At 40.0% G+C, this 26,804-nt stretch overlaps 1 protein-coding gene across 1 annotated transcript in view; it reads left to right on the forward strand.

Annotated features, from left to right (window-relative positions):
* Positions 1 to 26,804, forward strand: part of LRCH2 (leucine rich repeats and calponin homology domain containing 2) — a 2,522,829-nt gene that overhangs the window by 1,814,887 nt on the left and 681,138 nt on the right. Inside the window, exons 15-16 of the mRNA XM_044057297.1 lie at positions 7,187 to 7,235; positions 8,310 to 8,354. Coding sequence (XP_043913232.1) covers positions 7,187 to 7,235; positions 8,310 to 8,354 — 94 coding nt within the window. The remainder of the gene's footprint in view (positions 1 to 7,186; positions 7,236 to 8,309; positions 8,355 to 26,804) is intronic.

Raw genomic sequence — 26,804 nt, forward strand, 5'->3', positions numbered from 1 at the left:
TTGTTCACGATTGGCCTCCGGGACTACTGTATGCCTTTCCTCCTATTCTTCTGATTCCCAAACTATTACAGAAGGCAAATTCGTTGGAGACCACTATAATCCTCATTGCCCCTCATTGGTCTCGACAAATTTGGTTCCTATTCCTACAGCCTCTTCTTCTGGAAGAACCATGGATTCTGGATCCAGCTCTGGACCTATTGACACATCCGTCGCACATATTTGCAAAACGTACATGGTGCACAGCCCATAGGTTTAGGGCACAAAAGTTTTTGACTGTCCATTCCTACAGCTTGTTTATACCATCTAGATATTCTTCTGTGGTTCATCCTGTATGATAGCTGAACCCACATTGATCCATCAAATTTTTCTAAAGAAGAAAAGTACCAGTTGTTTGTTCAAAACTTCTTAATTTGAAAAGAAGAGTTACTGTATGTTGTCACAAATCTTAATTCCCCAGATGGGGACCTGTCCCTGGTTCTAAAGTCTGTATCATAATAAGTCACTTCTGTTTTTATTAGCAGCTGAGGTATGGGCTAGCTTCACATCTTTTTCTCTGTAACGTTGTGGCAAAAAAACATTTTGCCCAAATTGGATGCATTAAACTCAAAATCCATTTCATCACTGTAAATCATCCTTTTCAGTCTGAAATATTGTGATGTTGGGCTGTTTTTGATTACATTTGGGGTGGCAACTAGAAACTTACAAAATTCATTTTTAGTGAAAGATTTTATATATAGAAAAGTATAGAGATACATCTATTAACTTGTTTGTATTCACAAGCAAAAATCAATTGCAAATAATTCACATCTAGCTGTAAACTGAAATACATATGGTTAAAAATGAAATAGTGCACAGACAAGGTTCATAAAAATTTCCTTTCCATACCAACCTTGAATAGTCTAAAATATTCTCCGTATATCTAGCATCATAATAAAAATGTTCTTTTGTTCATCATAAATCATTGCCATTTCATAGTATACTATAGATAGGTCAGAAGATACTGAGGCAAAATTGGCTCCCTTAGCTGTACCTTTCAGATGCACATTGCACTGGTTACAATAGTAAAAAAAAAAATTGTGATCTAATATATCTTCACCCAAAACAAGAAGAAACTCATTATAATCCTTAGTATACAGGTTAGTCAACTCTAGGCAGTATTTAACATCATCCATACCCTGATTATGTGGAATACCGGTATATAATGACTGCATGTCCTATGTACATAAATAGGATGTCTGGTCAACAAATGTATTTTGCATGATATTCAGAAAAATCATTTGTGCCCCTCAGTCTTAAAAGACTGTATACCGATAATGGCTTCAACTTTAACTCAAAAATGCTGATACAGACTTGTGTCAAATCAAATAGTAATTAATTCTCTTCAAACATCTAGCAGTTGGTACAGTGCTTTGAAATATCATCATATTATTCCTGCTTACCTCTTAATATAATTTCTTTCAGTAAATGCATTTCTAAGCCAATATTGATACAGCTTTAAAATGTTTACCTTTTCTTCTGCCACTGGTAATTGTGTTGTAACCAAAAATGTCTTTCTTTTTTAACATTTCTTTATACATATCTGGGAAAAAGTGAACATATTTGTGTATAGTTACTTGCTGGTTTGCATTTCATTTTTTTATTTGCCTACAACATTTGTCCTATAAACCCTATTAATGTGTTTGGTTTCTTCCTGCAGGAAGACGACATCATATGCAAGACTATAGGGGCAGAGATTTTTGTCAGTGCAAGGGAAAGGGGACCCGTAATTAGGGTGGAACATGTTTCTGACTTTTAGATTGTGACATCCACTGCAGTGTGGGAGGTGCCTTACACTTACTGAATATGGTTTGTAAGGCTTTTGTGGTGTGCTTTCACATGAACTTCTGTACTGTAGACATGAATAAGTATATAAACTCAGCCGTACCAGAAAGAATCAATGCCAGAGGCCCAAGTAAAAACAAACTACCATGGTGGACATCCAGCATCAACAAACTTTACAATAAATGCAAAAAGTTGCTGTTCAAAAAAAACAAAGGCAAGGTCCGAACAATGAAAAAGCACCCTTCCTACCCTCAACAGGCAAATAAGACAACTTGTCAAATCCTCCAAGGGCTTCTTTGAGAGAAACTTAGCAAGTACAGCCAAGGATAACCATAAGGCCTTTTACAGCTGCGTCCATAACCTAAAGGATAGGACCCAAGCATGTGCAGAACTAGTGGCCAATGCTATCCTACACACTGACCCCACAGAGATAGCAAACCAGCTAGCAGATAGGTTTGGCAAAAATTTCACTCCCTTATCCCTCCTAACTTGCAACAAACCTTCCCCCAAACTTCTCCCCCATCCTACATATCTGAAGAGCAAGTCCTCAAAGCTTTGTCCAAGGCAAAAAACACAGCCTCAATGGGACTAGATGACATCCCAGGCTGTCTTCTAAACAGGCTAAAATGTGAACTAGCATCATCACTAAGCATCCTTTTCAATCATAGAATGGAGAACAGCAGCAGTTATTCCACTCTACAAAGGTGGCCTAACAACAGATCCTGGGAATTTCCAGATCCATAAGCCTGACCAGCCTCATCTGTAAGGCCGTGGAGTGCATTGTTGTGGCCCTCATAAATAAAGACATACGTGATCTCCAAACCCTGGATCCTACCCAATTTGACTTCGTGAAGGGCAGATCCTGCCTATTAAATCTGGTGGATTTCTTTGAAAATGTGACCAAGGGCAAATTTCTGCACAGCATACCTCAACCTGGAAAAGGCTTTTGACACAATCCCACATTCAGGAATTACCAATAAACATTGCAAAATGAATGTAAATCCCCTTTTTGTAAGAATGGTTGCCAAGTGGTTCACAAACTGGGCACACACTATCAAAGCGGGTGACTCCACATCAACCAGCAGACTCCCTACTGTTTGGTGTATACTTCTCAGAAGTTCAGGTCAAAGCTAAGGGGTTGTGGCTGGCCAAGTTTGCAGAAGACTACAAACTAGATGCAGTCATTGAATCCCCAAATGATGATAGTATACTCCAGGAGGGTATCACACAGATCAACAACTGGTGTATTAGTCACGGTGTCAAACTGAATACAGAGAAATGCACCATCATTCCCTTTGGCACAACCAAAGTCCCTCACACTATCAAATCAGTAACAATGCCTTAAGTACCCGTGAAGTGGTAAGGGACCTGAGATCACAAGTTGACTGTGAACTTGACTTCAACCACCATGTGTCTGCTGTAGTAAGGAAAGCTTTCTGCGTATCACACTTGATTAGTAAAGGCATCACCTTCAGAGAAAAAGAAGTTATAACCCCCCCCCCCCGTACTCAACACTTACCCAGCCCATAATTGAGTATAATGCCCTGTTTGGCATGTACCGTACTAAGCACCTGCAGCAATTAGAGAGACTTCAGAGGTTTCTAACACAGAAGACCAAGGGCCTCCAGCATGTGCCTTTCACAGAGCATCTAAAGTCCATGTCACTATGCTGTGCGTAATATAGACTTCTTAGGGGAGACTTGTGCCTGGCTTACAGAGCAGTCCATGACCCAAACCTAATGAACTTGCTGCATATCTGTAAATCAAATGGGACTAGGACTACCTCTTCCAGGGACCTAAATATGATCTGCAACTTAAATAGAATATGGTGGAGGGACAGATTTATCTTCCAGTGGCTGCCGTGTCTTTGGAACAGGCTAGCAATTCACATGAAGCAGAGCACTTCTGTGATGCTGTTCAAGAGGAACCTGGACAAGTGGATGAGGCACCGTAAGTTCTTACAGGGGATAAAGTCTACAACCCTCCTGGACATGGGCAGTCATTACTAAATGCAAGCTTGGGTATTATTGACTGGCATTTCTATGGTCTTACATTGGGATGAAATGGCTAGTCTTAAAATGACCTCCAGATCATTAGCCTAATAATCTCTTATGATCCTGTGTTCGTGGCATTTCTTACATCCATACACTGTTAGCAGTTCTGTTTTTAATCTCTGGATATTTATACTGTCTTCAGATTAAGTTGTACACCTTATTCATGTAGCTATTTTAATTTCAGCATTTTGTGTATTAATTCTAAGCATTTTTTCCATGAGTCTGCCTTAGACTCATGCTTCATTACTTCAGAGCAATTTCCAGATATCACTGTTTAAACTGTTAACTTCTATTAATATCCAACAAATCATATCTACTTGATGTGACTGTAAACACAAATGGAAAAGTGCTGCATTTAAAAGATTATGTACAATCTGTGCTACAAAAGTATATTTTTCTAAGTAGTGTAAAAGAAGAGCAAACATACTCAAAATCATTTCCATTTTAATAAGTAAAAACATGAAAATGATTTGCAGCAGCAAACCTTTCTAATGGTTATTATAGACCCCACCCCAACAACCCGTTTACTGAGTACATCCAAGTCTGTGGTCACCAAAGTTCGAAGTAAGGGAGAAGAAGAACTTTAAAACCTGTTAGGTTTTTATAATTCTGAAGTAGCAACATTCTCATTTTGCAATTCTGAAGTTAATCTTAACTAATTTCACTTGTTCTGCAGAAGTCATCATTATTTGATAGGGTCAGGTTACCTTTATTGCTTGCTGCTTGTTTTGTCATTACTTATACTTTAGGCTGTTTTGTCTCTCTTTAGTGAATTGTACATGTCTCAACATTCAGTCATTGGCTTTATTCTTCATCTTTGCAATGAGAGCATCTATAGTCTCTATAGTGGTCCATGTCCTTGTAAAGACAAATGAGTAAATAAGTTCTTTGTAATCTTACCCCACTTACTGATTTTTTGTCTTACTGTTATTTGGTCTTTATCCTCTTTGAGAAAAAGTAAAAGTGTAAAATACATTCAAGGTTTCCACCACAGTGACCTGCAGAAATGTAGCATGCTGTGGCTTTTTTGGCTTCTTGGGTAGTCCAGTCACAGTGAGGAATAAATCATAGTCCTGGAGCTTCTAGTTTTGTACTGGATTTCTGTAATATAAAAGGATTTGTGGTGGCTACAGTTGTTGCATATTTCTGTTGTGATGTTTGAACTTCCCAGAAACAGAAATCCTCGAAAGCAGATGTAGTTATTTACTTTCACACGTATATATGTTATCAGAGTTAGTTCTACATGTATGTCTTTTGTTTTTGTGACCTTGCAGAGCCTGGGTTATGAATTAATAATACAGAGGTTCTGTGTATGTCTCCGACTTCTGTGAGATCTTTGCTTAGACTGAACACGGTAGAAGCTAAGTGTGCCACTTAGGTTCATATGTGTGTACTAGGCTAATGACCAATAGGGCCTTTTTAAGCTTAGTCGTGCAATCTAAATCTCTGACAAATACTGATACCCTTAGTTGTGTAAGCAGTGGCTTGGAAGATGAAACATATACAGGCTATGCTGTGGGAGATGAACCCTTTACAGGCTGCCTGCCTCTATTAGAGACCTAGGTGGTAAACCAGGGGTGAATTTTTGGTTCCCCATCCAGTTGTTCAAGTTGCACTTGAATTGGGTAAAGGAGGAACTCTGCTTCACATGGATGGGGAGCCTGTTGTAGAGAAGGAATAGACTCTGTGATGCATACCTGTCTTTCCAGCAGGTCCAAGTATTTGTCATAGGCATAGTCTAAGTCTTTAGAATGGGTAAGTCTGGTGGTGATGTTTTGCAGGTATGAAGGTGGTCCATTGGAGTGGGGTCTGAAGATTCCTTGACATGCAACTTCTTGTAACTAGCTCATTAGCATTTAATTATTTTCTCCACATTATACAAAGACATACCTGATTGGTGACAGAAAAATCTTAAAACTGAGGTAGAACAGAAAATAGTAGGTTTGATTAAAAGCTTCAAGTATCTTGGTGGTGTGGTTGCGGATCTGAGAAGTCTGAATGAGGAGGTTTGAATCAGAGGAACTATAGACAACTGGCACAAAGTATCAGGAGTAATGAGTAACAGAAGAATGCCAATGAAGTTAAAATGCAGTGTGTACAAAACATACTGTGACCAAGTACTACTTATGGCACAGACACCTGGTCTGTAAAGGCAAACCATCTGAGGAAGCTTGAGGTGTTGTGGAGGTGAAGTGTCTGAGACGGGTATTAGGCATAGCTGGCCTTAGGTATAGGCCAACTAGGTGGCTGCCTAGGGCCCCACTGTAGTAGGGGTGTTTTTTTCAGTAATCTGGATAGTATAGGTAGACTAGGATGGGGGCACAGGGTGGTGTTAGGGGGTCTGTGGAGACCTTTTGCTTAGGGCACCAGTTGACCAAAGGCTGGTCCTGGTAGTAGGATACACGTTGTGGGATAGACAAAGAAATGAGGACATAATAGCAGCAGACAAGGTAGCCATAATTACAGAACAAGTTAAGGGGAACATATTACAGTGGTTTGGTCATATGTGCAGGAAAGCAGAAGATGATTTGGTAAAATAGATTTGGGAGAGGTAAGAAAGCAAGAGGATACAAGGACCTCCAGTTGAAAGATGGATGGATTTCAATAGGGAAGACCTGAGACAGTCTGACAAGACTCTCAAAGAAGGTAAGAGAGTGACATTGAGTTGCAAGAGGTGGCAATAGTTAAAATGGCACCTGACCCCATGAAGATGAGAAAAAGGGGATTGTTGAGGAGGAGGTGATATCATGACATGCATTGGCAGGTGTTGCTTGTGCTTCTGATTATAGAAGCTACTGAAAGCTCATATGTGTGATATGCTGAGAATATTAGAAGGGGAAATCCCATCAGTTGTTCACTGTAGACAGCCTTCTCATAGATCATCTGATATGCTTAGTGCATACCTGCTGATTTATCCGCCAGTTCTCTGTAGGGTTGTTTTAACCAACACATTTTAAATCTTTTTTTTTTCCTGTTTGGGCTTCCAGTAGTGAAGAACTGGATATTGTAAACTATGGTTTCCCTTCTGTAGCACGAGATGACATCAAAGTTGATATTCAGACATATTAACAGGATGGCAGCTTCAGTTAATAACTGTTGGAAGACAGAAGTTACCATTAGATACCTAGTAATGTTGAAAATTTTTGTTTGTCAAGACTTGGTGGCTGAGATACCCTTGGGAGTTCCAGAGCTACATGAAGTATACATTGCATCAGTAAATAGCTTATAGAATAAACTGAAGATAAAAAAGTGTAATAATTATTATAATGGTACTTTGAACTACCCAGGTTTAACTGTTGCTTTATTTTTAGTGGCTCTGCAGATGAAGTGAATTCACCACTATCACCTTATGATTCTCAGGTAAGATCAGGTAGTAAACCTTACTCAGCATACTTGTATCATCTGTTAAATGCTTTGTATAATTTTGGGTTTGTTAATTTATGCATACTTAAGCATTTCATTCACCTTCAAAAATGTTTTCCTTGGTTCCTGCCACAAATAATTGGAAGTATTAATTGCCAATTAGAAGATTTGTAAACATCTGTGCATCTCTGTTTTTGGCTTCTGTTCCATGCCTGTATTGTTTGCACTTCTTTTGAGGCATGGTTACCTAGATATGTGACACTTAGGACTTTCTTTACTAGATTTTAGTCCACACACCTTGGTTTGTAGTGTTTTGCAGTAATATTTTACTTAACCAGGTAGGTAGATTGCACCAGTTAATGACTGAAAAGGGCCACAAAACCAGTCAGTCATTTCCAAAATTATAACCTGCTGGGTTAGTATAGTAGTAGTAGTGGGTAGGTTTTCTTGGGGGCGGGGGGTATTTTTTATATTGTAAATAATGGTAAGAGAATTTCTTGCATCAGTCCATGATATAGGACCATCATTATTTTCCCATTCTTTTTCATGCAAAACTGCAGTGCCTTACTTTGTTCACCTTGCTTATGTTTGCCTGCTTGATGTGGTTTTAATATTTCTTGTTACTGTAAAGCTAGTCTGTAGTAGTTAATATCAGAAATGATACAAGTGTTTATAGAGGACAAATAATGTATTGCTATTGTAGCTGGCTGTGAGGTCTTAACAGTGCCAGAAGTGTGCAGATTACTATTGTCATTTGTTGTTAAATAGCTACTAAAGTGATGCTTCAGTCATGAGGTCACATTTGTATATTGCCTTTTCCTCTCTGTGATGCTGCAAAGTACATGGATGTGTGTCACTGTATATACATTAAAACAGTTTGAGACTGATTTGTATATTTGTGAGCTAGAAAAAAGTTCTACATAATGCAGACTTTTTCGGAAAATGGTTCTTTATTATTGTGGCATTTTGTAATATACGTATATCGGAATTAGACCTCTAAAACATTCTAAAATGCATATTAATAATTAAACAAGAATATGAAAATAAGTGCTTAATTATTTTTTTTTGTAGGACTTCCCTCCAACGTTTGCAGATGAAGATGTGCCAGCAATGAAGGTCACTTTTGGCATTTTATACCACTTTGTGTGTTGACACTTGTTACCCACTTTTTGAGTGGCTTTTAGTAATATATTTTAAATGTACATGTATTAAAGTAGACGTTGTTTGCCTACATGTATTTGACTGTGCTAAATAGGATTAGCTGTAATTGCAGTGCTTAATGTAACAATTCATTTACAGTACAGATGTCAACCAGGCCTTGCCTATTTTACAAATTTATCACAAACAGTCATAAATTGGTTTAACACCACAAATGTATGAATGTATTATAAAATGTGATGAAAATTGTGCTGCAGTCTATTCCAAATAAGGGGTAGCAGTTAATCAGGTGAGGGGGATTACAAAATGTATGACTGTCAGTCATAGGTGCCCTTTAATCCAAGGGTTAATGCCACACCTTGTTTATCAAGTACTGTCATGAAGGTGTGGTCCTTTATTTTGAAGTGGTGCTGATCGATGTCAGACTCATTCATTGACTGCACCCACTGGCCAATATAGCTAAGCTGTCAAAAGCTTTTTGTACGTGTGCATGTCCAATTTAAAAGTTTGTATTTTTGTCATTTGTGTACGTGTGTGCACTAGGGTTGCCACCTTTTGTTGTGGCCAAAAATGGACCAAGGCCACACTCCTCTCCCCATCCATCTCCTTCCCTCTCCCTGCCCACCTTCAACCCATTTTGTGACATCATCACCATGTCAGGTGAGGAGGAACGACCTCTTTTCCAGCTTTGCTTTTTTTCTGGCTTTTTACTGCGCTTTTCTTTAAAAAAGAGCATAGTAAATCAACTGCTTTAACAAACTCTTAGTCTGTTTCCTTTTTTAAAACAGAATTGTGGTGTTTGTAAAGTGTTTTCTGGACTACTGGACAATCAGTTTGATTTCTGGATAGTCACAAAAAAAAAACAAAAAACGGATAGATGGCAATACTAATGTGCAGTACGTATGTATGTCTACAAATTGAGTTGTATAGTTTCAGATGGTCTTTTCAGTCGATCAAGAATTAGACTAAGTCCTTTACTTTTTCTTTCATCCAGTTGAATTTTCCAGCAGTCGTTACACACACACACACACAGTTTTTTGTGTGTTTGTCTGCATATACACTTGTATTTGTGTGTATGTGCGTCAGTATGTATAAAATAAAAAAAGGTCACACCCATGTATCATGAATATGTATATAGTAAGCTGTTTTTAGTACATTATAAATAATGTATTGAAAGATAGAGAACTAAGATCATTTGTCATATGAAACATAGTGGCAGATAATGCTGACTTCACTTCTAGCATACCACATGTAATTTATGAAACTGTAGGGGATGAGTAAATTAGGATGGGGGGTAAACTGTAGTGATGTGGACAGAATGTTCTATTGGATTGACTGCTTCTCTGAAGACACTACTGGCATTGATATTTGGAGGGCTTCTTTGAACAGATGTATATATAACTGCAGTACTTGTAGTTATGAGAGTACTACAGTGATTCCATAGACATGTTAGTGCTAGGCTACTTGTCTGTGTGTGTGTGTGTGTGTGTATATATATATATATATATATATATATGTAAGCAAGCAATTTCAAAGGTGCAGTGGGTGGGATGCAGCATTACTTTTAAAAAAGAAGTCCCTTCTCAGTGTTTTACTTTGAGTGTAGCTCTGTGTATGTGTGTGTCTTTTGTGTGCACACACACACACACACACACACATATATAGATGGATGTACAGACAACGCTGACATTTTTGTGGTTGTGTCTTTCCAGTAAAAACTGCAAGAAAAACCCAGCTAAGCTAGAATCTTCATTGTGTAACGCCTTAAAGCTCCTTTATTGAGTGCTTTTGGATGTATTCAAATGACTCCTACATGGTCTCTGCACACCCATCACTTCTCACTTGTTGCGTCTTTCCTGGTACATTCAGGCCAATAAAGCCAGAGTCCTGTAGCTGTAGACATAACATGTTTTGCCATTTTTCTGAGTGTGGGGGTTTGCAGTTTGATTTTTTTCAGGAGATTGATTTCTGCTGTCATTTAATACTTGTCTGAAATGTAAATATGTTTTTGTATATTGTTCAGTGACATTTAACACAGACTTACTGAGGCACGGTATTTTACTCCAGTGGATGCAGTTATCATTCTTTCATGTAGAAAGACATGAGCATTGATGGCAGTGATATCACGTAGTCTGTGGCATCGATGAGCTGGTCTTGTTGTCTCATTGTTCTCAACTAGTGGGCTCTTGATATAAAGGACCGTGCCCATTTTTGATGAGTTTTATGTTCATTCGTATCATGCTAAGGGAAAGTGATGGAATGATTGCAGTTAAGTTTACTTAATAATTTTAGACATTATTTTTCTATTTATCTGTTTTCAAGTGCTCATTTGATGCATCTGTCTTGTCTAAAAGCACCAAAAACTTAAGTTTATTTTAGAATACTTAAAATACCTCTCTGTAGTTGCAAATGTGACTTTATAAGACTTTTGCTGTTTGTTAATTTTTGGTTAAAGTCCTTACACTGACTGCTGATTTTCCCTACACTGGGCTGCCCAATCAGCAGTAAGAGTGAAGCTGTAGGAGGATGGCAGTGCTTTTGGTAGCTAGTCAGTTAATGTGTCTAGGGCAAGACACAACCCATATAGCCTAAAGGTTACTGTAGTAGTGAGGAATATGCACAGCTACTGCTATGGGGAAGTACAACTTAAACTGCTATATTTTCCCCTTGTCAAGGAAAATTTTCCTTTCATTTCTGTTCATCATGACTGAGAGAATAGATGAGAATTGTTGCCGTTCATCTGCTTTTTAACCATTCTGTGGGAAACTCTGCATATTTGCTCGCTTTTTTAGAACCCTTCTCCACTTTTGCTCTCCATGTCCTTGGTGTGATGGTGGTGAAGGGACACAGATGAGACAGAAAAGGTGCTGTGCTAGCAGTAGCAGAAGATAACGTCTTGTCTGTTACTTGCTTTTGAAGACAACCTCACGTATCAGCTCATATGGTGAGTGCAGATCTATTATTTGTAGTAGGTGTTGAATAGCATTCTTTCTTTATGTCTGCATTGTATTCTACTTGATGCAGTGTTTTATCCACCAAGGGCTTGAGCTGCCAGAGCCCCACCTCACTCATGTGGCCAGTATTCTATTGGTATCAGCTAGACCTTTCCTTAGGGACTTGGGTCTCAGAGTGCCATCACAAACAGATATCACTTTTGTAAATATTATTTGGTCATTAACCCATGTGACATTTGAGCTTCTGAAATTATAGTTTGATAATTGGATGGTTTCACTACATAATCATTTTGAAGTTTATAGCCATGAGGTTGAGGTCATTGTAACTTCTGAGCATTAGTACAAATGGGGTTTCTAGTTAACCCATTTTGTACAGAATCCCCAAGTTAATTATAAAAGGGGGAGCAGTATGGGGAGTTGCCTCTCAAAGAAAAAAAAAATAGTTGAAAAAATCTTTTGGGTTATTTTTTTTTAAAAGAATCATTAGAGACTTTGGGTGATTCCAGTTAGTCACCCTTATGTCCACTAAACATAATTCATCTGATATGGATTCTCTTGTAATTTTATCCTTCTACACAGGCCATCTTGTCTTGTGCAGGTGTCTTTACCAGTGCAGGATAGCCAGAATCGCACACAGAATCCAAGGTAGTGGACATCATCTTTAATTCTTGCTGTTTTAATACTGTTAATCATGAGGCATGATTTCACTCCACAAGTGGTAGTTAAGTCTAGCTTTGCATTCTTCTTAGACTGTCGAGGATTGAGGTTTGGCTTGTGCTTTACTTTGCTGAGCAGATAAGTTCCCTTTTGGGGAAAAGCTTCATTGTCCTATATTTACTGATGCTTTATTACTTTCCCCTTCATGAAAGTTATTTTAGAGCTAGGAGTGCTTGTTTTAATGGACTGTCTTGAGACTGTAACGTACTTTTAAGTGGAGCATTCTTTTTTTTGTGTCAGTTTAAAAGTAGTGTAAACTAAATGAAAACATTTTTCTGTTGTGGGGCTGCCATACTATTTGAAAGTGCTTTTTATTACGGTTTTCTGTCAAAAAAAGTAATTTTTGTGGACTGGAAGTTTTACTGGCATTTGCTGCATGTCTTCTCTGGGAAAGAGGTACCATTCCAGCCACAGAAAGAAAACGTGTTAAGCAAACAACCTTTGCACTGCAGCAGGCTATCAGTTTGCCTCATCTGCAAGTGGGCGACTATGCTGTGGCCATTTGGTGTACCTCAGACCACTTGTTTTTTACCCCAGATCTCTGAAGCCACTAGGGTTAGCCATGTTCTCTGAGGCTGTTGGAGTCCCCATAGTGTGTGAGGGAGAGCCACTCTTGTTGGTCCTGGGAATGGGAACAGGGAGCGTTTCCCTGTTGTGTCAGAATGCTGTGCTCATTCCTTGGAAAGCAGCAACTGCCATTAGTAACACCACTGGCTCAAATTTTCCTCTCAAAAAGAAACAGAAAACCAAACATGTATCTACTCCTTCTCCATTTTCTTTCGATAGGAGTAGTTTACTGGGACTAGCTCAGGGTTTAATTCAGACTGTGGAACCTTCTTATAAAGTAGTTTCTGGTAAAAGAAAGAGGGATGCCTCTTTATCTGAAGAGATTCAGAATTCTGAATCTGAACAGGAAGATGCAAGGATTCAGGGTTTTACCCTCAGATTTTTGATTCAGATTCTGAGGAGAGCTCAGTTTCTGATACTCCCTGGGGCAGTTTCTCTTTCACTGAGACTGTTGCTAGGATGTCCCAGTGTTTTCAGTGGAAGAGCACTGAGATTTCTCAGTCCCTTAGAAAATATTATGAACTGTTACAGAAGGATTTTCCAGACTGTACACCCATACTTCTTGTCCTGTCAGCTTTAGAGGATTGTGTATTATTACCTACAGTTTTCCTAATAGCCAGTCAGCTGCCCCTAAAAATGCAGCTAGGATGTATACATTTCTTCGGTCTTTTAAAATGTTATACCCCTAAACCTGACCCCAACAGCTATAGCCTTAGTTGATTCCACTGCTGCTAAGCACTTTAATTCCAGTCCTTCTCTTTTAATAAGTATGTGAAACTGATAGGTATTGGGGGAAAAGTGTATACTTAAGCAACTTTGATTTTCAGAATTTTAAATTGTGAGGCTCATATGTTAAAATTTGTTCTGACATTGTGAAAGTATGAGGGATAACCAAGTAGGAAAGGAAGGTGCCGGCTGAACAAGTAACCAAAATGAAAGCACCCAGTCAACAACGAAGTAACACAAAACGAAGGTTTAATTGGGCATAGAACAAAAAAGGTCCACAATACTCCAGACAATACGCAGTGTAAAAAACAATCCACACATCAACGTTTCGTCTATCCTTCTTCAGCATGAAATGCAAATCACTTAAACCGAGAAACACATAAACTTGTCATGAGACCAGCAAGGGAGGAAAGTATGAGGGATGTTTTATCTACAGTTTTTTCTTGTGAAGAAAAATCTGCTTTAAATAACTTCTGTTGTACGTTATTACTTATTGTTTGCAGCGTGTGTGTGACTCAGTTGATACTTCTTCCAGGTCTATGGCCACCGATACTGTTTTAAAGAGGTTTGCTTGGCTGCATTCTCAGAACCTCCCAAATTATGTAAAAAATGAGATTTTAAACTTTACTTTGGATAGAGATTTAGTGTTTGGCCTGTGTGCGGCAGAGGTAATCAAAAAGTGTAATGAAATGGGCAAGCTGACCCAGGTAATATCGAAGATTTCCAAATTGCCGAAGGGATTTTCTTTCTCCTCATCCAGTTTTGGCAAACAGAATAAACAATCTCAACATAACTGAGGTAAACAGATGTTTAATGAGAATTTGCAACGGGCGTCCAAAAGGAAGTCTCAAACCTCCCAAAACCAAGGACAGTCCAACAAGTTTAAGTAACTGCTTAGGAAACCACTGCCCCCTTCCCGGCCCATTTTTCACTTCCAGAAAACTGCAACAGTGATCAATTTGAATATTTGCCAGTATGATAAGTTACCTATATAACTGTACTTTCTTCTTAACTCTGAGGTTGAGGAGTAGCTGGTTAAGATCTGTGTCTACAGTGATCTTCCATGTCACCTGCTGCAGTTTTGACTTAGCTTTCAGTATGGCTAGAGCTGCATGCTTGTTCAGATGCCTTTACAGGATGGTGTGAATCAGGCTGTCATCCTTGAAACCTAAAATTGCATCCTGGATGTTCTCTTCTTTCAGCTCTCTTATTAACTGGTTCAGAACATGTAGAAGTAGTAGCAGGCCCTCTCTGTGCTAAAGAGCTTTTGTTTAGCTGCCTTCTCCAATGCTTCTTCCATACCAGAACTAATGCTAAGGAATAAGTCATCCCCATGTATTGCAAAAAGGGCATATTTAGTACCAAAGTGGAGCTGTTTCTGAGAGAGAAAATAAGAAGAGGAACGTGGCTGTCCATGACCACATCTGGCAACCACTGGCCCTATGCAACAGCCACCAAGCTATGATAAATTCAAAAAATAACCCTTCCCCTCCACAGAAAGTCCCAGACTGTACTTTAGAATGTCCAAGTGTCTCCATGGAGGGAGCTAGAAGGCTGTTGCGTAGCACCAGTGGATGCCAGATGTGGTCATGGGCAGCCTCTTGCTCTAAGATTCTCTGTCAGAAAGAGCTCCACTTTGGAACTAAATCATTTTCAATGAGTTTTTGGGACTTGCCTAGAATGTACGTCACAAAGGAGATGTAAATATAGTCTTTGCTTCCAAACAAGTCCCAAAGGCTATACTTTTGCCCCTTTCTAATTCATAAAGGGGTGGGAGACTTGCAAACTGTCATGAACCACCATTATTTCACTGACTACACCCCTGGCTTCAGCATGTTTATGGTCTCCATAAATTGAGAAAGGCCCTTTTTTTCTGCAACTGTGATTACCTTTGTTTGCTTGGAGTTGGGCAGTCTCTGTTGTCAGTCATTCATAAGCTCATGCCTTTGGCAATCTGGGTGAGAAAGAAGAGAATGCACATTTGCGTGACTCACATATGGTGAGTTAGTGTAGATAAGTAGGAGTCTGTAGGAAAATTAAGCCATGGCAATTGTCAGGATAAGCAAGATGATGCTATGGCAGTTAAAGCTTATATGCAAATGTTCACAGGTTAGGGTTAGAGTAAGGTTTAGGTAATCGGATAATTCAAGAGATGTGCAAATTTGATGTTGTCTCTGTAAGTTTGTCTTTGTAGTGGTATTGTTAGGGAAAGGTTTTTAGCCATGTCATGGTTAGGGTTATAGTTAGCACATGAGTAAGGTGTGATGCAGGGTGTGCAAGGGGAAAAGTAGAAACTTCCTAATCCGTGATGTTATGCTGTCTTGCACCAGTGCATTTCACTGGTTCATTGTCACTGGCAGAAAAAAAATACCAGTGGTTTTGTTGTTGACTTGTGCTACTTTAGCATTCTTGGGTCTTCTCACCTGAGAAAAGAGTAAGATGGCTCTTACCCACCCAGATATACTGAAAGTGCACAATTGACAACTAAATGCCTGTGTGGAATACTGCAACAAGCTATTGGAAGTCTCAGGGAATCCGGAATGTTCTGTTTAGTATTTTTAACAATAGTCTCGTATTAAACCAAACTGAAGTATTTTGTTCATTGGAGAGTTTATACTTGGTTTTCTGCAAGTTTTAACTCTGGGCTGAATAATACAATTTGAGGACCAGCATTCTATCATAAAGCGACTTGCCTCTTTCATCCTTCACTTTGAATCTACCTGTCTGCTTATGAAATGGAACATTCTTTCCTGGAATATATTGTTTTAGTATCTGTTCGTTTTGCTTGGAGCAGTGCAGAGCATCAAACCTTGTAGCATATAGAACATTTTCTGACTTCAAAGGTTAGGATGTCTGCAGACTGAATGTATCTTTTTTTCTAACCATCACCAGACATCAAACCTGCCAGATTTCCAGAAGAACTCTAGCACGTGAGAAGTTATTTTAAAGAAATGTGCAGTTTCAGTAGAGGTATGAAATATTGCATTGGGCATCAGGCAGTCCTAGCAGCTGTGTGTTTCCTCACACTGCAAGAAAAAAAAATATTTAAGCCACTAATATATCTGTATACACTTTTTTGGATGGTCATTTTGCCAAAGCAGATAAGTGTGTGTGTGTGTGTGTTTGTGTGTGTGTGTGTGTTTGTGTGTGTGTGTGTGTTTGTGTGTGTGTGTGTGTGTGTTTGTGTGTGTGTGTGTTTGTGTGTGTGTGTGTTTGTGTGTGTGTGTGTTTGTGTGTGTGTGTGTTTATGTACGTTTGCGTGCGTGCTTGTTTGTGTGTGTGCATGAGCAGATGCACACATGTACACTCTAATATGTGAATTTTAGGGTTATGATCAGGGTTAGGTAGGGGGAGAGGTATTTCTGTTTGTGTTGTAGTCCTGATTTGTGGGAATTTCCTGTCGTGGAAGCCCTTGGCTGGCTCGACTACCAGAGAAGATTCCTTCCACCTCCCAGGCTGGGGGATGCCCTGACCAACATCAGTATGCTCGAGTATAAATGGGAGCCAGCCTGTGTCATGATTTCAGTCTTTTCTTGCCATCAGAGCCTGAAATAGTGTTCAAGTGCATAGGCCCGGCCGCTCCAGAGAAGAAATATAAGTACCCAGTTGGGAAACCCCTTTCTTTTCCTTTAATTCATGTCCGATAAAGTAAATAATTGTCTCCACTGTGGTAAACAAATCCCACATAGAGACTTTCACTCACTTTGTGTCACCTGTTTAAACCCAGACCACAACGTCCCTAATTGCCATTTTTGTGCCCGTTTTAAAACTTGAACTAGTAAGCATATGGCTGAATTTTCACGATTCTGAAGTCAGAATCTTCTCGCTTGTGTCCAGTGGCATCTGCCAGTCATTCCAATATTGAGCAACCTAGGCGAAAAAAAGAAATTAAACAAAAGCTTAGGTCTTCAGATGGCAACCTTTCACCACCTGCCTCTCCCTCTAGGCTTATGATTGTTGAAGAAGGTGAGGCTCTTTTGCAGCCCCCTTCAGTTTCTGAAATTGTGACACAGGCCTCTGTTGAGACCTATTCGGAGTCCGACATGATGTCTTTCCCATCTCCTTCTATGCAAGCCCTTGCATGTGGCTCATCGGTCAGCCACTCAGCAGGTCTTGCTTCAGAAGAGCGCGTTTCTGCTGGTGCCACTAAGGCCTCAGCCTACACTGATGCTTTTTCAACCTTCCAGAGAGACAAGCAACAAGTTGTAGGACGCACCTAGGTCTAAAGCCAAAACCTGTCCCAAAGAGAGGTACTGTGGCAGGGCCTTTGCCTAGGCCTACTGGCTCCCTGTTACAGGGATCCCAACAGGATTTGAGTAGATTAGCTGAGGACCTGATTTCTGTTAGGTCAAGACAAGGCCACAGGGGATGTCTCACCAGGAAAATGGAAGAGGGATGCTGCTTCTGAAGCTTTTCTATATCCTTTTCATTCAGATGAACATTCAGACCTAGAGGAGTTTGGTCTGAAGAAAGCTCCTCCTACACATCCTATGATGAGTCTGATTCAGAGGAGAATCTTTCCTCTCCCTCCCCCCAGAGGATTTCACCTTTGGGTAGACCCACCATGCTGTGAGACAACACTTTCAGTGGGAAGCAGAGGAATATCCCCAGTCCAAAAGTAGTGTTAGGGAGTTCGTGGATCTACCTGAACGCGAACCACTGGCTGTTCCCCCTATTTTAGAGGTAGTGGAAGATGTTTTCCAGGATTCCTCCTTGAATCCTGATTCCTTTCCCCCTGCTCCATGTAAACCAGACAGATTTTATAGGGTACAGGACTCCCACAAATACCTTTTTACAAATCCCTCTGCTGACTCTGAGGTGATCACCCGGGGCCCAAAGGGGCTAGAGCCAGTTCATCCAGGAACACTTTTCCTACAGACAAAGAGAGTCGGGAGCTTGATAGATTCAGGAAAAAAATCTGCCAGTCTTTCTATGAAGGCTCTCAACTGTTAATTCCTTATAATCAAGTGTCAGCAAACCATTTTAGATCAGCTCAAACAGAAGGTCACCTCCCTAGAGGATAAAAACCTTTCCAAATAGCTCCTAGATCTCTGTCACTCCAGTTCTCCGGTAGCTGAACACTCATTCCACTGTGGTTATGATGGCATGGAAGCTTCTTGCGGGGTAGCTGCCACTGGTACAGTTATTAGAAGGCATGCATGGCTAAGCACGGGTCATTTTCCTCCCAGCCTAGAGGTATACAGAGGAAACCACAGTGGAACAGATCTTATAGGCAGTGGCAACAGCTGCAAAGAAGCAGGCAGTAGAACTTTGAGGATCCCAGGCAATTGAGTTCTAGGTTAGAGAAGAAATTTCTAGAGAAGAGATTAGAATAGAAAAGTGAGAAGAGGAATAAGGAAGAAATATTGGTAAGTAAGTGGGAAACACCAGGAGGATAGATTGTAACAGAAGAGAAGAGAGGATAGGAGATAAAACAAGTAAGTAAGATATATAATGAGTACATGGAGTGGTTGAAGAGTAGATGAGGAGCTGATAGAGGTTGGAAGGAATTAGGCAGGAGAGGAACATGAGCAAAAAACAGTTATTACTGAGGAAGGCTTTTAGTTGTTTTTTTGAAGTGAGATGGATTGGTAATAGTTATTATAGGCTGGGGGATAGTATTCCAAATTTTGGAGATGCAGTTAGAGAAAAGGGAGTTACCAGCTTTTTTGTTGGATTTAGAGACTTGCAATAGTGGTTTGTTGGAGGACTGAAGCAGTCTAGTGTTAGAACAGATGTGAAGCAATAATTCAAAGGCAGGGATTTGTTCAGGTTGATGTACTAGTCTGTGAGCAAGGGTAAGTTAGGTAATGAGGTAGTTCTAACCAATTTAGTTGCTGAAGGGCAGAGCAGTGATGTGACCCAAGAGAGGAGTTAGTAGCACATTTTGCTATTTTATTATAGCAGATTTCAAGCCTAGCCGGATCAGATTTATTAATATTAGTAAAGATGGGAGAGGCATATATTAGGGTGGAAAGGAAGATGTGTACTGGCTGTTGCTTGTCTTGTATTATTAGTAAGAAAAGATGGGATTCTGCATAATAAACCAAGTTTAATATGTGTCTTCTTAATGGACTGAGAAAGGTGTATGTCAAATTTCAAGTTATTGTCAATTAGAATGCCTAGTAATTTAGCTTGAGTAACAGCTGATATAATGATGTTGTTTGAGGAATGTATTTGGAAAGAAGTTGTGGCATCTTGTGATTTGCTGGGGTAAAAGAGCATCAGTTTTGCGATTCAGAATCAGATAAAAATCTGATGGCCATGTTTCAACAACTAGGAAGGACTGTTGTATAATGGTAGTAAGTTGTTTTAGCAAAGGTGCAACACAGATAAGTCATCTGCATACTGAATAAAGGAGGATAGAGGAGTAGATGTTTGGAGTCGGTTGGTAGAAATGGTAAAAAGTAGAGGACCTAGGATAAAACCTTGAGGAACTCCCATATTGACAGGCAGTAAGGATGAGCATTCTCTTTACCATTTGACAGCTTATTGTCAGCCAGAGCGTTCGTGAAAATCTACTGCCAATCATTAGCGGAACAGAGTTCCGCTGTGGTGACCCCTAACCGGGAAAAGACAAACAACAACAACATTGTTAGCTAGAAAGATAACTGAAATGAAGCTAGGGAAGAGTGGCTAAGTTTTAAGGTGGAAAGTTCATCCAGAAGTTTCTGATGGGAAACCGTATCGAAAGCTTTGGATAGATCCAAAAAGATGGGAGGATACACATTTCCCATTATTTCTGTGTTGGTTTATAGTATTAGTAAAACTTAGGAGAGCAGTAGTGGTTAGGCCGAAAACCATGCTGTGCATTAGTCATTTGGGACAACACTCTATCCCCTCTCCTCCCTGTTACTATCGGGGTTCCCCAAGGTTCCATCCTTGGCCCCCTACTTTTCTCCCTTTTCACCAAGAACCTGCTCACTGCCACCAAACATGCCTCCCTCATACAGTATGCATTCCACCCTCATCTGCTCAGCCGCAACTCTAACAGAACTACAACAGATCACCCAAGATTCAGTCTCTTCAGTTGAAAGCTGGCTATCTAATGCCCAGCTTCTCCTCAATCCAAATAAACCAGACTCCTCATCTTCCAGTCCTCCAAATCTACCCCAATCTCCCCACACTTCACTATTCAAGCCAAGGATAATACCTCCATTTTACCAACAGTCTACACAAAACTACTTGGCATACAGATAGACAATCTCAAATTTGACACGTACATATCACTAACAGTAAATAAAGTTCACAAAAAACTGGGTGCCTTGTATAGAAGCTGCCAATACCTCATCAAACCAGCAAGAAATTCTGTCGCCAATTCCCAACTAATCTCCACCCTACTCTACGCATCACCCATACTTACAGAACTTAGACAGTCAGACCTAAACAAACTCGAAGCTTGCTACAATAAAATTGCAAAATTTGCCACTGGTACCTCCTACCGCAGCCACCACTGTCTTTCCCTTAGAGACCTTCACTGGCTTGAAATCCTACAACTCCTACACCAAATTCAACTCACCTTTGCTCATAAACTAGTAAACCACCTTCTCCGAATCCCATTGCTCCATACAATTCTCCAGCCCAACCACTCTTCCAGACCGCTACGCTCCTGCAACAGAAATCTACTCCAGGTCGCCAAAGCCAAAAAACTCAGCAGGTTAAGCACTATTCTCCTGCGCTATATCCAAGCTCTGGAACAATCTTCCCACTACCATAATTACCCTTCCTTCATGCAGTCTTTTCAAGGCTGCACATAAATCTCACTTAATCTCTCTCTGGCTTTGTCCTTGTCTAAACCCCGACTAATTAACTGCCAATAAACCCTTCTCTCCTTTCCCAGATTTATATAGCGTATCCCCTCTATCACTATAAAACTGAACTGAAGATTATTCACTGCCTGTTAATCCTTTCAGGATTTAGTTATCATTTAGTCTATTATTATTATCTAGTTACTGTTTAGAAAGTTTGTAGCACTGTGTTTTTACTTCTTCTTTTTCTCAATGCTTTACTACTCAATTGTACGTAATTTGCTCCTGTATTTCTCCATGTTATGATCACCTCTACTGTATAACTACCTTGATTGTTGTTTAACATCTACCATATTCATTCTGTGGAGCTTTTCTCCCTGGGCATCCACTGAAAAAGGACCTGTAACAAATGTAAATAAATAATAAATAAGAGGTTATTGTTATTGGGTACTAGGTGGTATAAAAGTTGCATGTGGATATATTTTTCTAATATTTTGGAAAGGGGAGGTAAGATTGCAGTGGGTCTATAGTTAGAAAACTCAGTGGAGTTGCCACCTTTGTGCAGAGGGATATAATGTAAGATATTTTCTAACTTAAAGGGATATATTGTTCTGAGATAGAGAGATTGATCAGTATACTGACAGGATAGGCTATAGCCTTGGCTGATGTTTTTAGGAATTCAATGTGTAGGTTATCAGCAGCAAGAGTGGTAGGTTTAAGTTTGCAGAGTAGATTTTTTTATAGTGTGAGTTGGAATAGGTTTAGAGGAGAAAGAGTTACTGATAGCATTGAAAGCATTTGGAATAGTTGGGGATTTATTGTGGTTAGGATTCGTGAGTGGCTGAATAGAGTTTACAAATAATGTGTTGAACTGCATTGAGATACTGTCACTGCTATTGGATGAGGAATGGGTGGGGGTGAATGAATTTCTGGGGTGAAGAAGTTTATTGCAGTCCAGAATCTTTTAGAATTGTTGTGTTTTAGTAAAATAGGCTTTATCTAGTTTGATTTGGGACTTAGCTTTATTTCTAAGTTGTTTATATAGTTAAAGGGTAGCTTGATTTTTGGTTATATGCCAGGTAGTCCAGGCTTTATCTCTTTGTTTGAGAAGATATTTAGTGTCTTTTGTTAGACAAGGTGCATGTTTAGATTTTAATATGATAGTTCTGCAAGGAGCTAGCCTATTCAGTATGTCCAGGAAGGTGGAATTGAAATATTGTACTGGAATATCAAGAGGAAGTATTTTGAGTGGGGACCAAGTGCAAAGTTAGTGAGAGAGAGAAATAAATATTTGAGGAGTAACGTTTTTTTTATGAATTTGGTAGAGGGAGGGGTTAGATGTTGTCTAAGTAACTAGGTAGGAAGATGGTCACTAATACTATCAGGGGGACAACCTGTTTGGAAGCCTAGAAGAGGGTTTGTTATTGAGGATGCACTGTAGGACTGATTGTTGTTTGGTTGATTTGTCAGTTCTTGTAGTGGTATGCACTAGCTGTGAAAAGCCACGGAGGCTGATAAAATTAGTGGTATTATCAGAGTTGTAAGAGTATAGTCGGTGTTAGTCACCCATTATTAATAGTTTCTTGTGAGAGGGTTGAAGATGTCCAGTGGAGTAATTCCTCACTTGTGTTAGGATGATTGCCAAGAGGGATATAAGTGGCAATAATTATTAGTTTTTTTGTTGGTGTTAATTTTAAGTTTGGTAAGTAGTAATTCATCATTACTAAATTTTAAATTTTGTTTAAACATTATGGCTATACCACCACCGTGCTTATTTAATCTGTCATGCCTTTGTATATTTTAGCTTGGAGGGAGAATTTCATTGTTAATTTCATGTTTAAGCCAAGTTTCCATAAGTATGGTAATATCAGGGGAGTATTGGGAAGTACAGGCATGAACTTCATGGACCTTATTTACTATACTTCTTAGATTCATATTGAGTAATAGGAGGTTAGAACCTTTTAGGGAATCAGGAATACCAGAATAATGAAGTGAGACAGGTAAGGTAGGTAGCTACTGAGGACATATGGAACTAAGGTTAGGGTATATATCTCCACTTAACTTTAGTGGTGAAGGGAGACATAGTAGAGCTTTACGGAGTTTAGTTAGGAGTGTGTTGAACTTGAGAAGTGTTTGAGATTTAGTATGGAGGTGAATGCATTTGAATGGGAAGTACTCTATATGAGATGCATTATAGAGGTTGGTGGCAATATTGTAGTAAGTGAGAGAAGTATGGTGGGCCAGAGGATTTGTAACTTTGTGGAAGGAGCAAAAGTGGTAAATGTTATTATGATATGATGTTGGCTGGTTAAGCCGAAAGAGAAGGCTAAAGCACAAAGTGTGCAGAGATAAAATTTCTAAGTGTAAAATATGAAGAGAGGAAGCCATTGTTATAGAATATAAAGAAGAGCTATTTAAAAGTATTGCAGGAAGAGAGAGAGTTGGCAGAAAAAAAAGATGTGAATGTTAAGTTAGATGGATGTGAGTGATAGAAGGAAGTAAAAAGAAATATTGAAGTAGAGGTAGTAGTGATGCAAGGTAGAGAAGAGGAAGAGAGGGAGGGGCTAGGAGTGTTCTGAGATAAGTAGAATATCTAAGTAGATGTAGATATAGGCTAAGAGGAGTTTAGAACTAGTTAGAAAGGAGGAAGGAAATAGTGGCTATATTATAATAAGGAGAAGTGAATAGTGTTGAATGTGGGTGTGGGGAATATGTACTGGAGTTTGATTGGTAGATAGTAAATTGGAGGTTGTGGCTAGTTAGAGTTAAGTGTAGGGGAAGTGGGGGCAGGTGGAATTTGGGGGCAGGGTAGAGGAGTGAAGAAAGCCTGAGCGTAGCGGGCAGAGCCAACTGTAGAGAAGAGCAGATAACAATCAGTGCAGCTAGAATATCTGACATTTAAATGTAGAGCAAGCTGTACTGTTACAGAGAAATATGAGCAAAAGGTAGAACTTGTATATCATAGCGGAAAAAGGAAGGTAGAGAAACAGCTACTAAGGTGAAATAGCACTAGACACACAGTATACTAACACTAGAAAGTAGCTTTAGTCTAGAAAGTTCTGGTGGGGTAGAAGGTATACATAGTGGAGTCGGAATATAGGGGAGATGTAGAGCGGGATTTCAGCTCACTGGTGTGTGAACAGGCTAACACAGTCAGGTATTTAATGTCAGGCATAAAGACTATAGAATACAGTGTAAAAGTACAATGTACTGCAGAGCCTCCGAGTCTCTTTAGGGAAGACCAAGTCTCTTTAGAGACTTATAAATACAGCTTTGGACGATAGCTGTCAAAGCTTGTAATCTTTTTAAAATTGGAGGTTTACTAACTTAGGGAAAACGGAGAGAAGATTAAGTGAGAGTTTAGGAAGCTTCAGTGGTACCTCAGTAATGTATGGTGCCAGAGCTATCAGTCTCTAGAGACTGAGATACAGCTGATCTCTTGTCTCAAACAAGAGTTTGCTTGTCGGATACAGGCTTGTACCCAAAATCAGGGCATTCCCTTCAGTTTCAACCCCAGGGCCAAACCCTCACCATGGATGTTTCAGAGACAGCCTGGGGGACTCACTTTCTGCACCTCCAATCCCAAGGGAAGTGGGAGGTTCAGTTCAAGGATAGACGCATGATTTGAAAAGAGCATATGACAGTGCATAAAGGCCTGATAGCCTTCAAAGAAAAATGGAAACCAGGGGTCTTGTTAGTAAAAACAGACAATACCACAATTGTGGTACATAAACAGGAAGGAAGGCACCCGCTGTTATCCCCTGTGCTGCCTAGAGATGCAGGTCTGGGAAACTGCACACTCTCTGGGGTTTCACCTCATGGCACAATACTTTCCAGGGGCTCAAAATGCTGTAGTGGATCACCTCAGCAGAAATTTGATGGACCCCCTTGAATGGCATCTGCATCGGGAAATTTTTCTTAGTTTGACTCAGAGATGGAGAGTCCCACAGGTAGACCTCTTTGCCAACAAGGAAAATGCTCTACTGAAAAACTTCTGTGCCAGGATCAAACAAAAATCTGCCTGGAAAACAGGTGCTTTCTCCTTCCCTTGGACTCATCTTCATTTATGCATTCCCCCACATACACCCCTTCTGCCTAGAGTGCTTATGAAGATGAGAAGAGGACCCAAGGGCAATACTGATACCAGCAGAGTCCCCCAGACAACATTGGTATCCTCTCCTTCTTGAGCTCACCAATCAGTGCCCATGGTTATTACCTTAGAGAGTAGACCTTCTCACGCAAAACAAGGGACGGATTGTGCACCCCAACCTTCAGGCACTCAGCCTTTCACTTGGATAATTCTGCAGCACCCAACTGAAACATTACCTGAAATAAGCAAGTGCAGGACATCCTTAAAGAATCTAGAAAATTTAGTACTAGAAAGTCATACTCAGCCAAATGAAAAGATGCTCTATTTGGTGCCAGAAACAGCACCTCAATTCCATTTCAGCACATTACTACCATCCTAGAATACCTGGCTAGTCTGGTAGATGAAGGCCTTTCCTACTCCTCCATTAAAATTGATGCATCTGTCATTTCAGCTGACATTCCTACTCTTCCTCCATTCTTTTCCCATCCCCTATTAAGATAATTTCATAGGAGAGTCATTCACCTTAGACCTTTCAGGAGGAAACCTACTCCTCCACGGAACCTCAGCTTTGTTCTAGAAAAGCTGACTTTGCCTCCTTTCAAACCTGCAGCATATGCTCCTCTGAAGTTTCTTGCTTGGAAAACAGGCCTGCTGTTGGCTATCACTTCAGCCAGGAGGGTTTCTGAGTTGCAGGTCCTCATGACAGTGGAACCATTTATTATCTTTCACCAAGAGAGGGCTTCTCTTAGAACTAATCCGTCTTTCATGCCTAAGGTGGTCATGGATACTTCTCTAAACCAAGCCATTCAGCTGCCTACATTGCTTCCCAATCCTCAGAACAAAGGGGAAAGAATACTTCATTCTTTCGATGTGCACACACAGCTCTGCTTTTATCTGGACAGGACAAAAACCTTGAGAAAATCTGACCAGCTTTTTATTCCCTTTGCCCCGGCTGTGAGGGGAAGCCAGCTGTATCTCTTTCTGTTACAGCCATCATGGCAAAAAAAAAAAAAAAACTGAAATATGATTAGGCCACACTCCACAAGGGCCACAGCTACCTCTGCTGCCGTTCTAAAGGGAGTCCCTACTAATGATATCTTGGAAGGAGCCACCTGGTGATCTGTGCCTACCTTCACAAAACACTATAATTTGGCAGCCTACTTTAAGTTTAGAACAGGATTTGCCACTGCCATCCTGCAGGGCATCCTCTCCTCTCTTCTCTTTTATCTCCTTCCCCCCTCATTTCAGCTTTGGGACTCTTCCCAGAAGTCAGGACTGCAGCAGTGAAACACGAAGAACATAGTACAGTTATATACACTTACCATAAATGTAGATGTTAGAGTGTATTCACTGTTGCAGTTGTCTTTCCCTCCCTTCTACCCCTTAACCTACTAATTATTAACTAATCCAGCCAAGGGACCCCCCTTGGCTCCCTGCTGTAAAGGTCCTCTTCCTTGGTTCCCTCCTGTCCACTTAGAGCTCCTCCTGGTAGAGGACAAGAAAATGCTGAAATCAATGAAAGCAGGCTGGCTCCCTTTATACTGGAGTGTATTGACGTCAGTCAGGCCATCCACCAGCCTAGGAGGCAGAAAAAGATTTCTGCGGT

This window comes from Protopterus annectens, chromosome 15.part0, assembly GCF_019279795.1.
Source record: "Protopterus annectens isolate FY-2018-M chromosome 15.part0, PAN1.0, whole genome shotgun sequence".
Classification (NCBI taxonomy): domain Eukaryota; kingdom Metazoa; phylum Chordata; order Ceratodontiformes; family Protopteridae; genus Protopterus; species Protopterus annectens.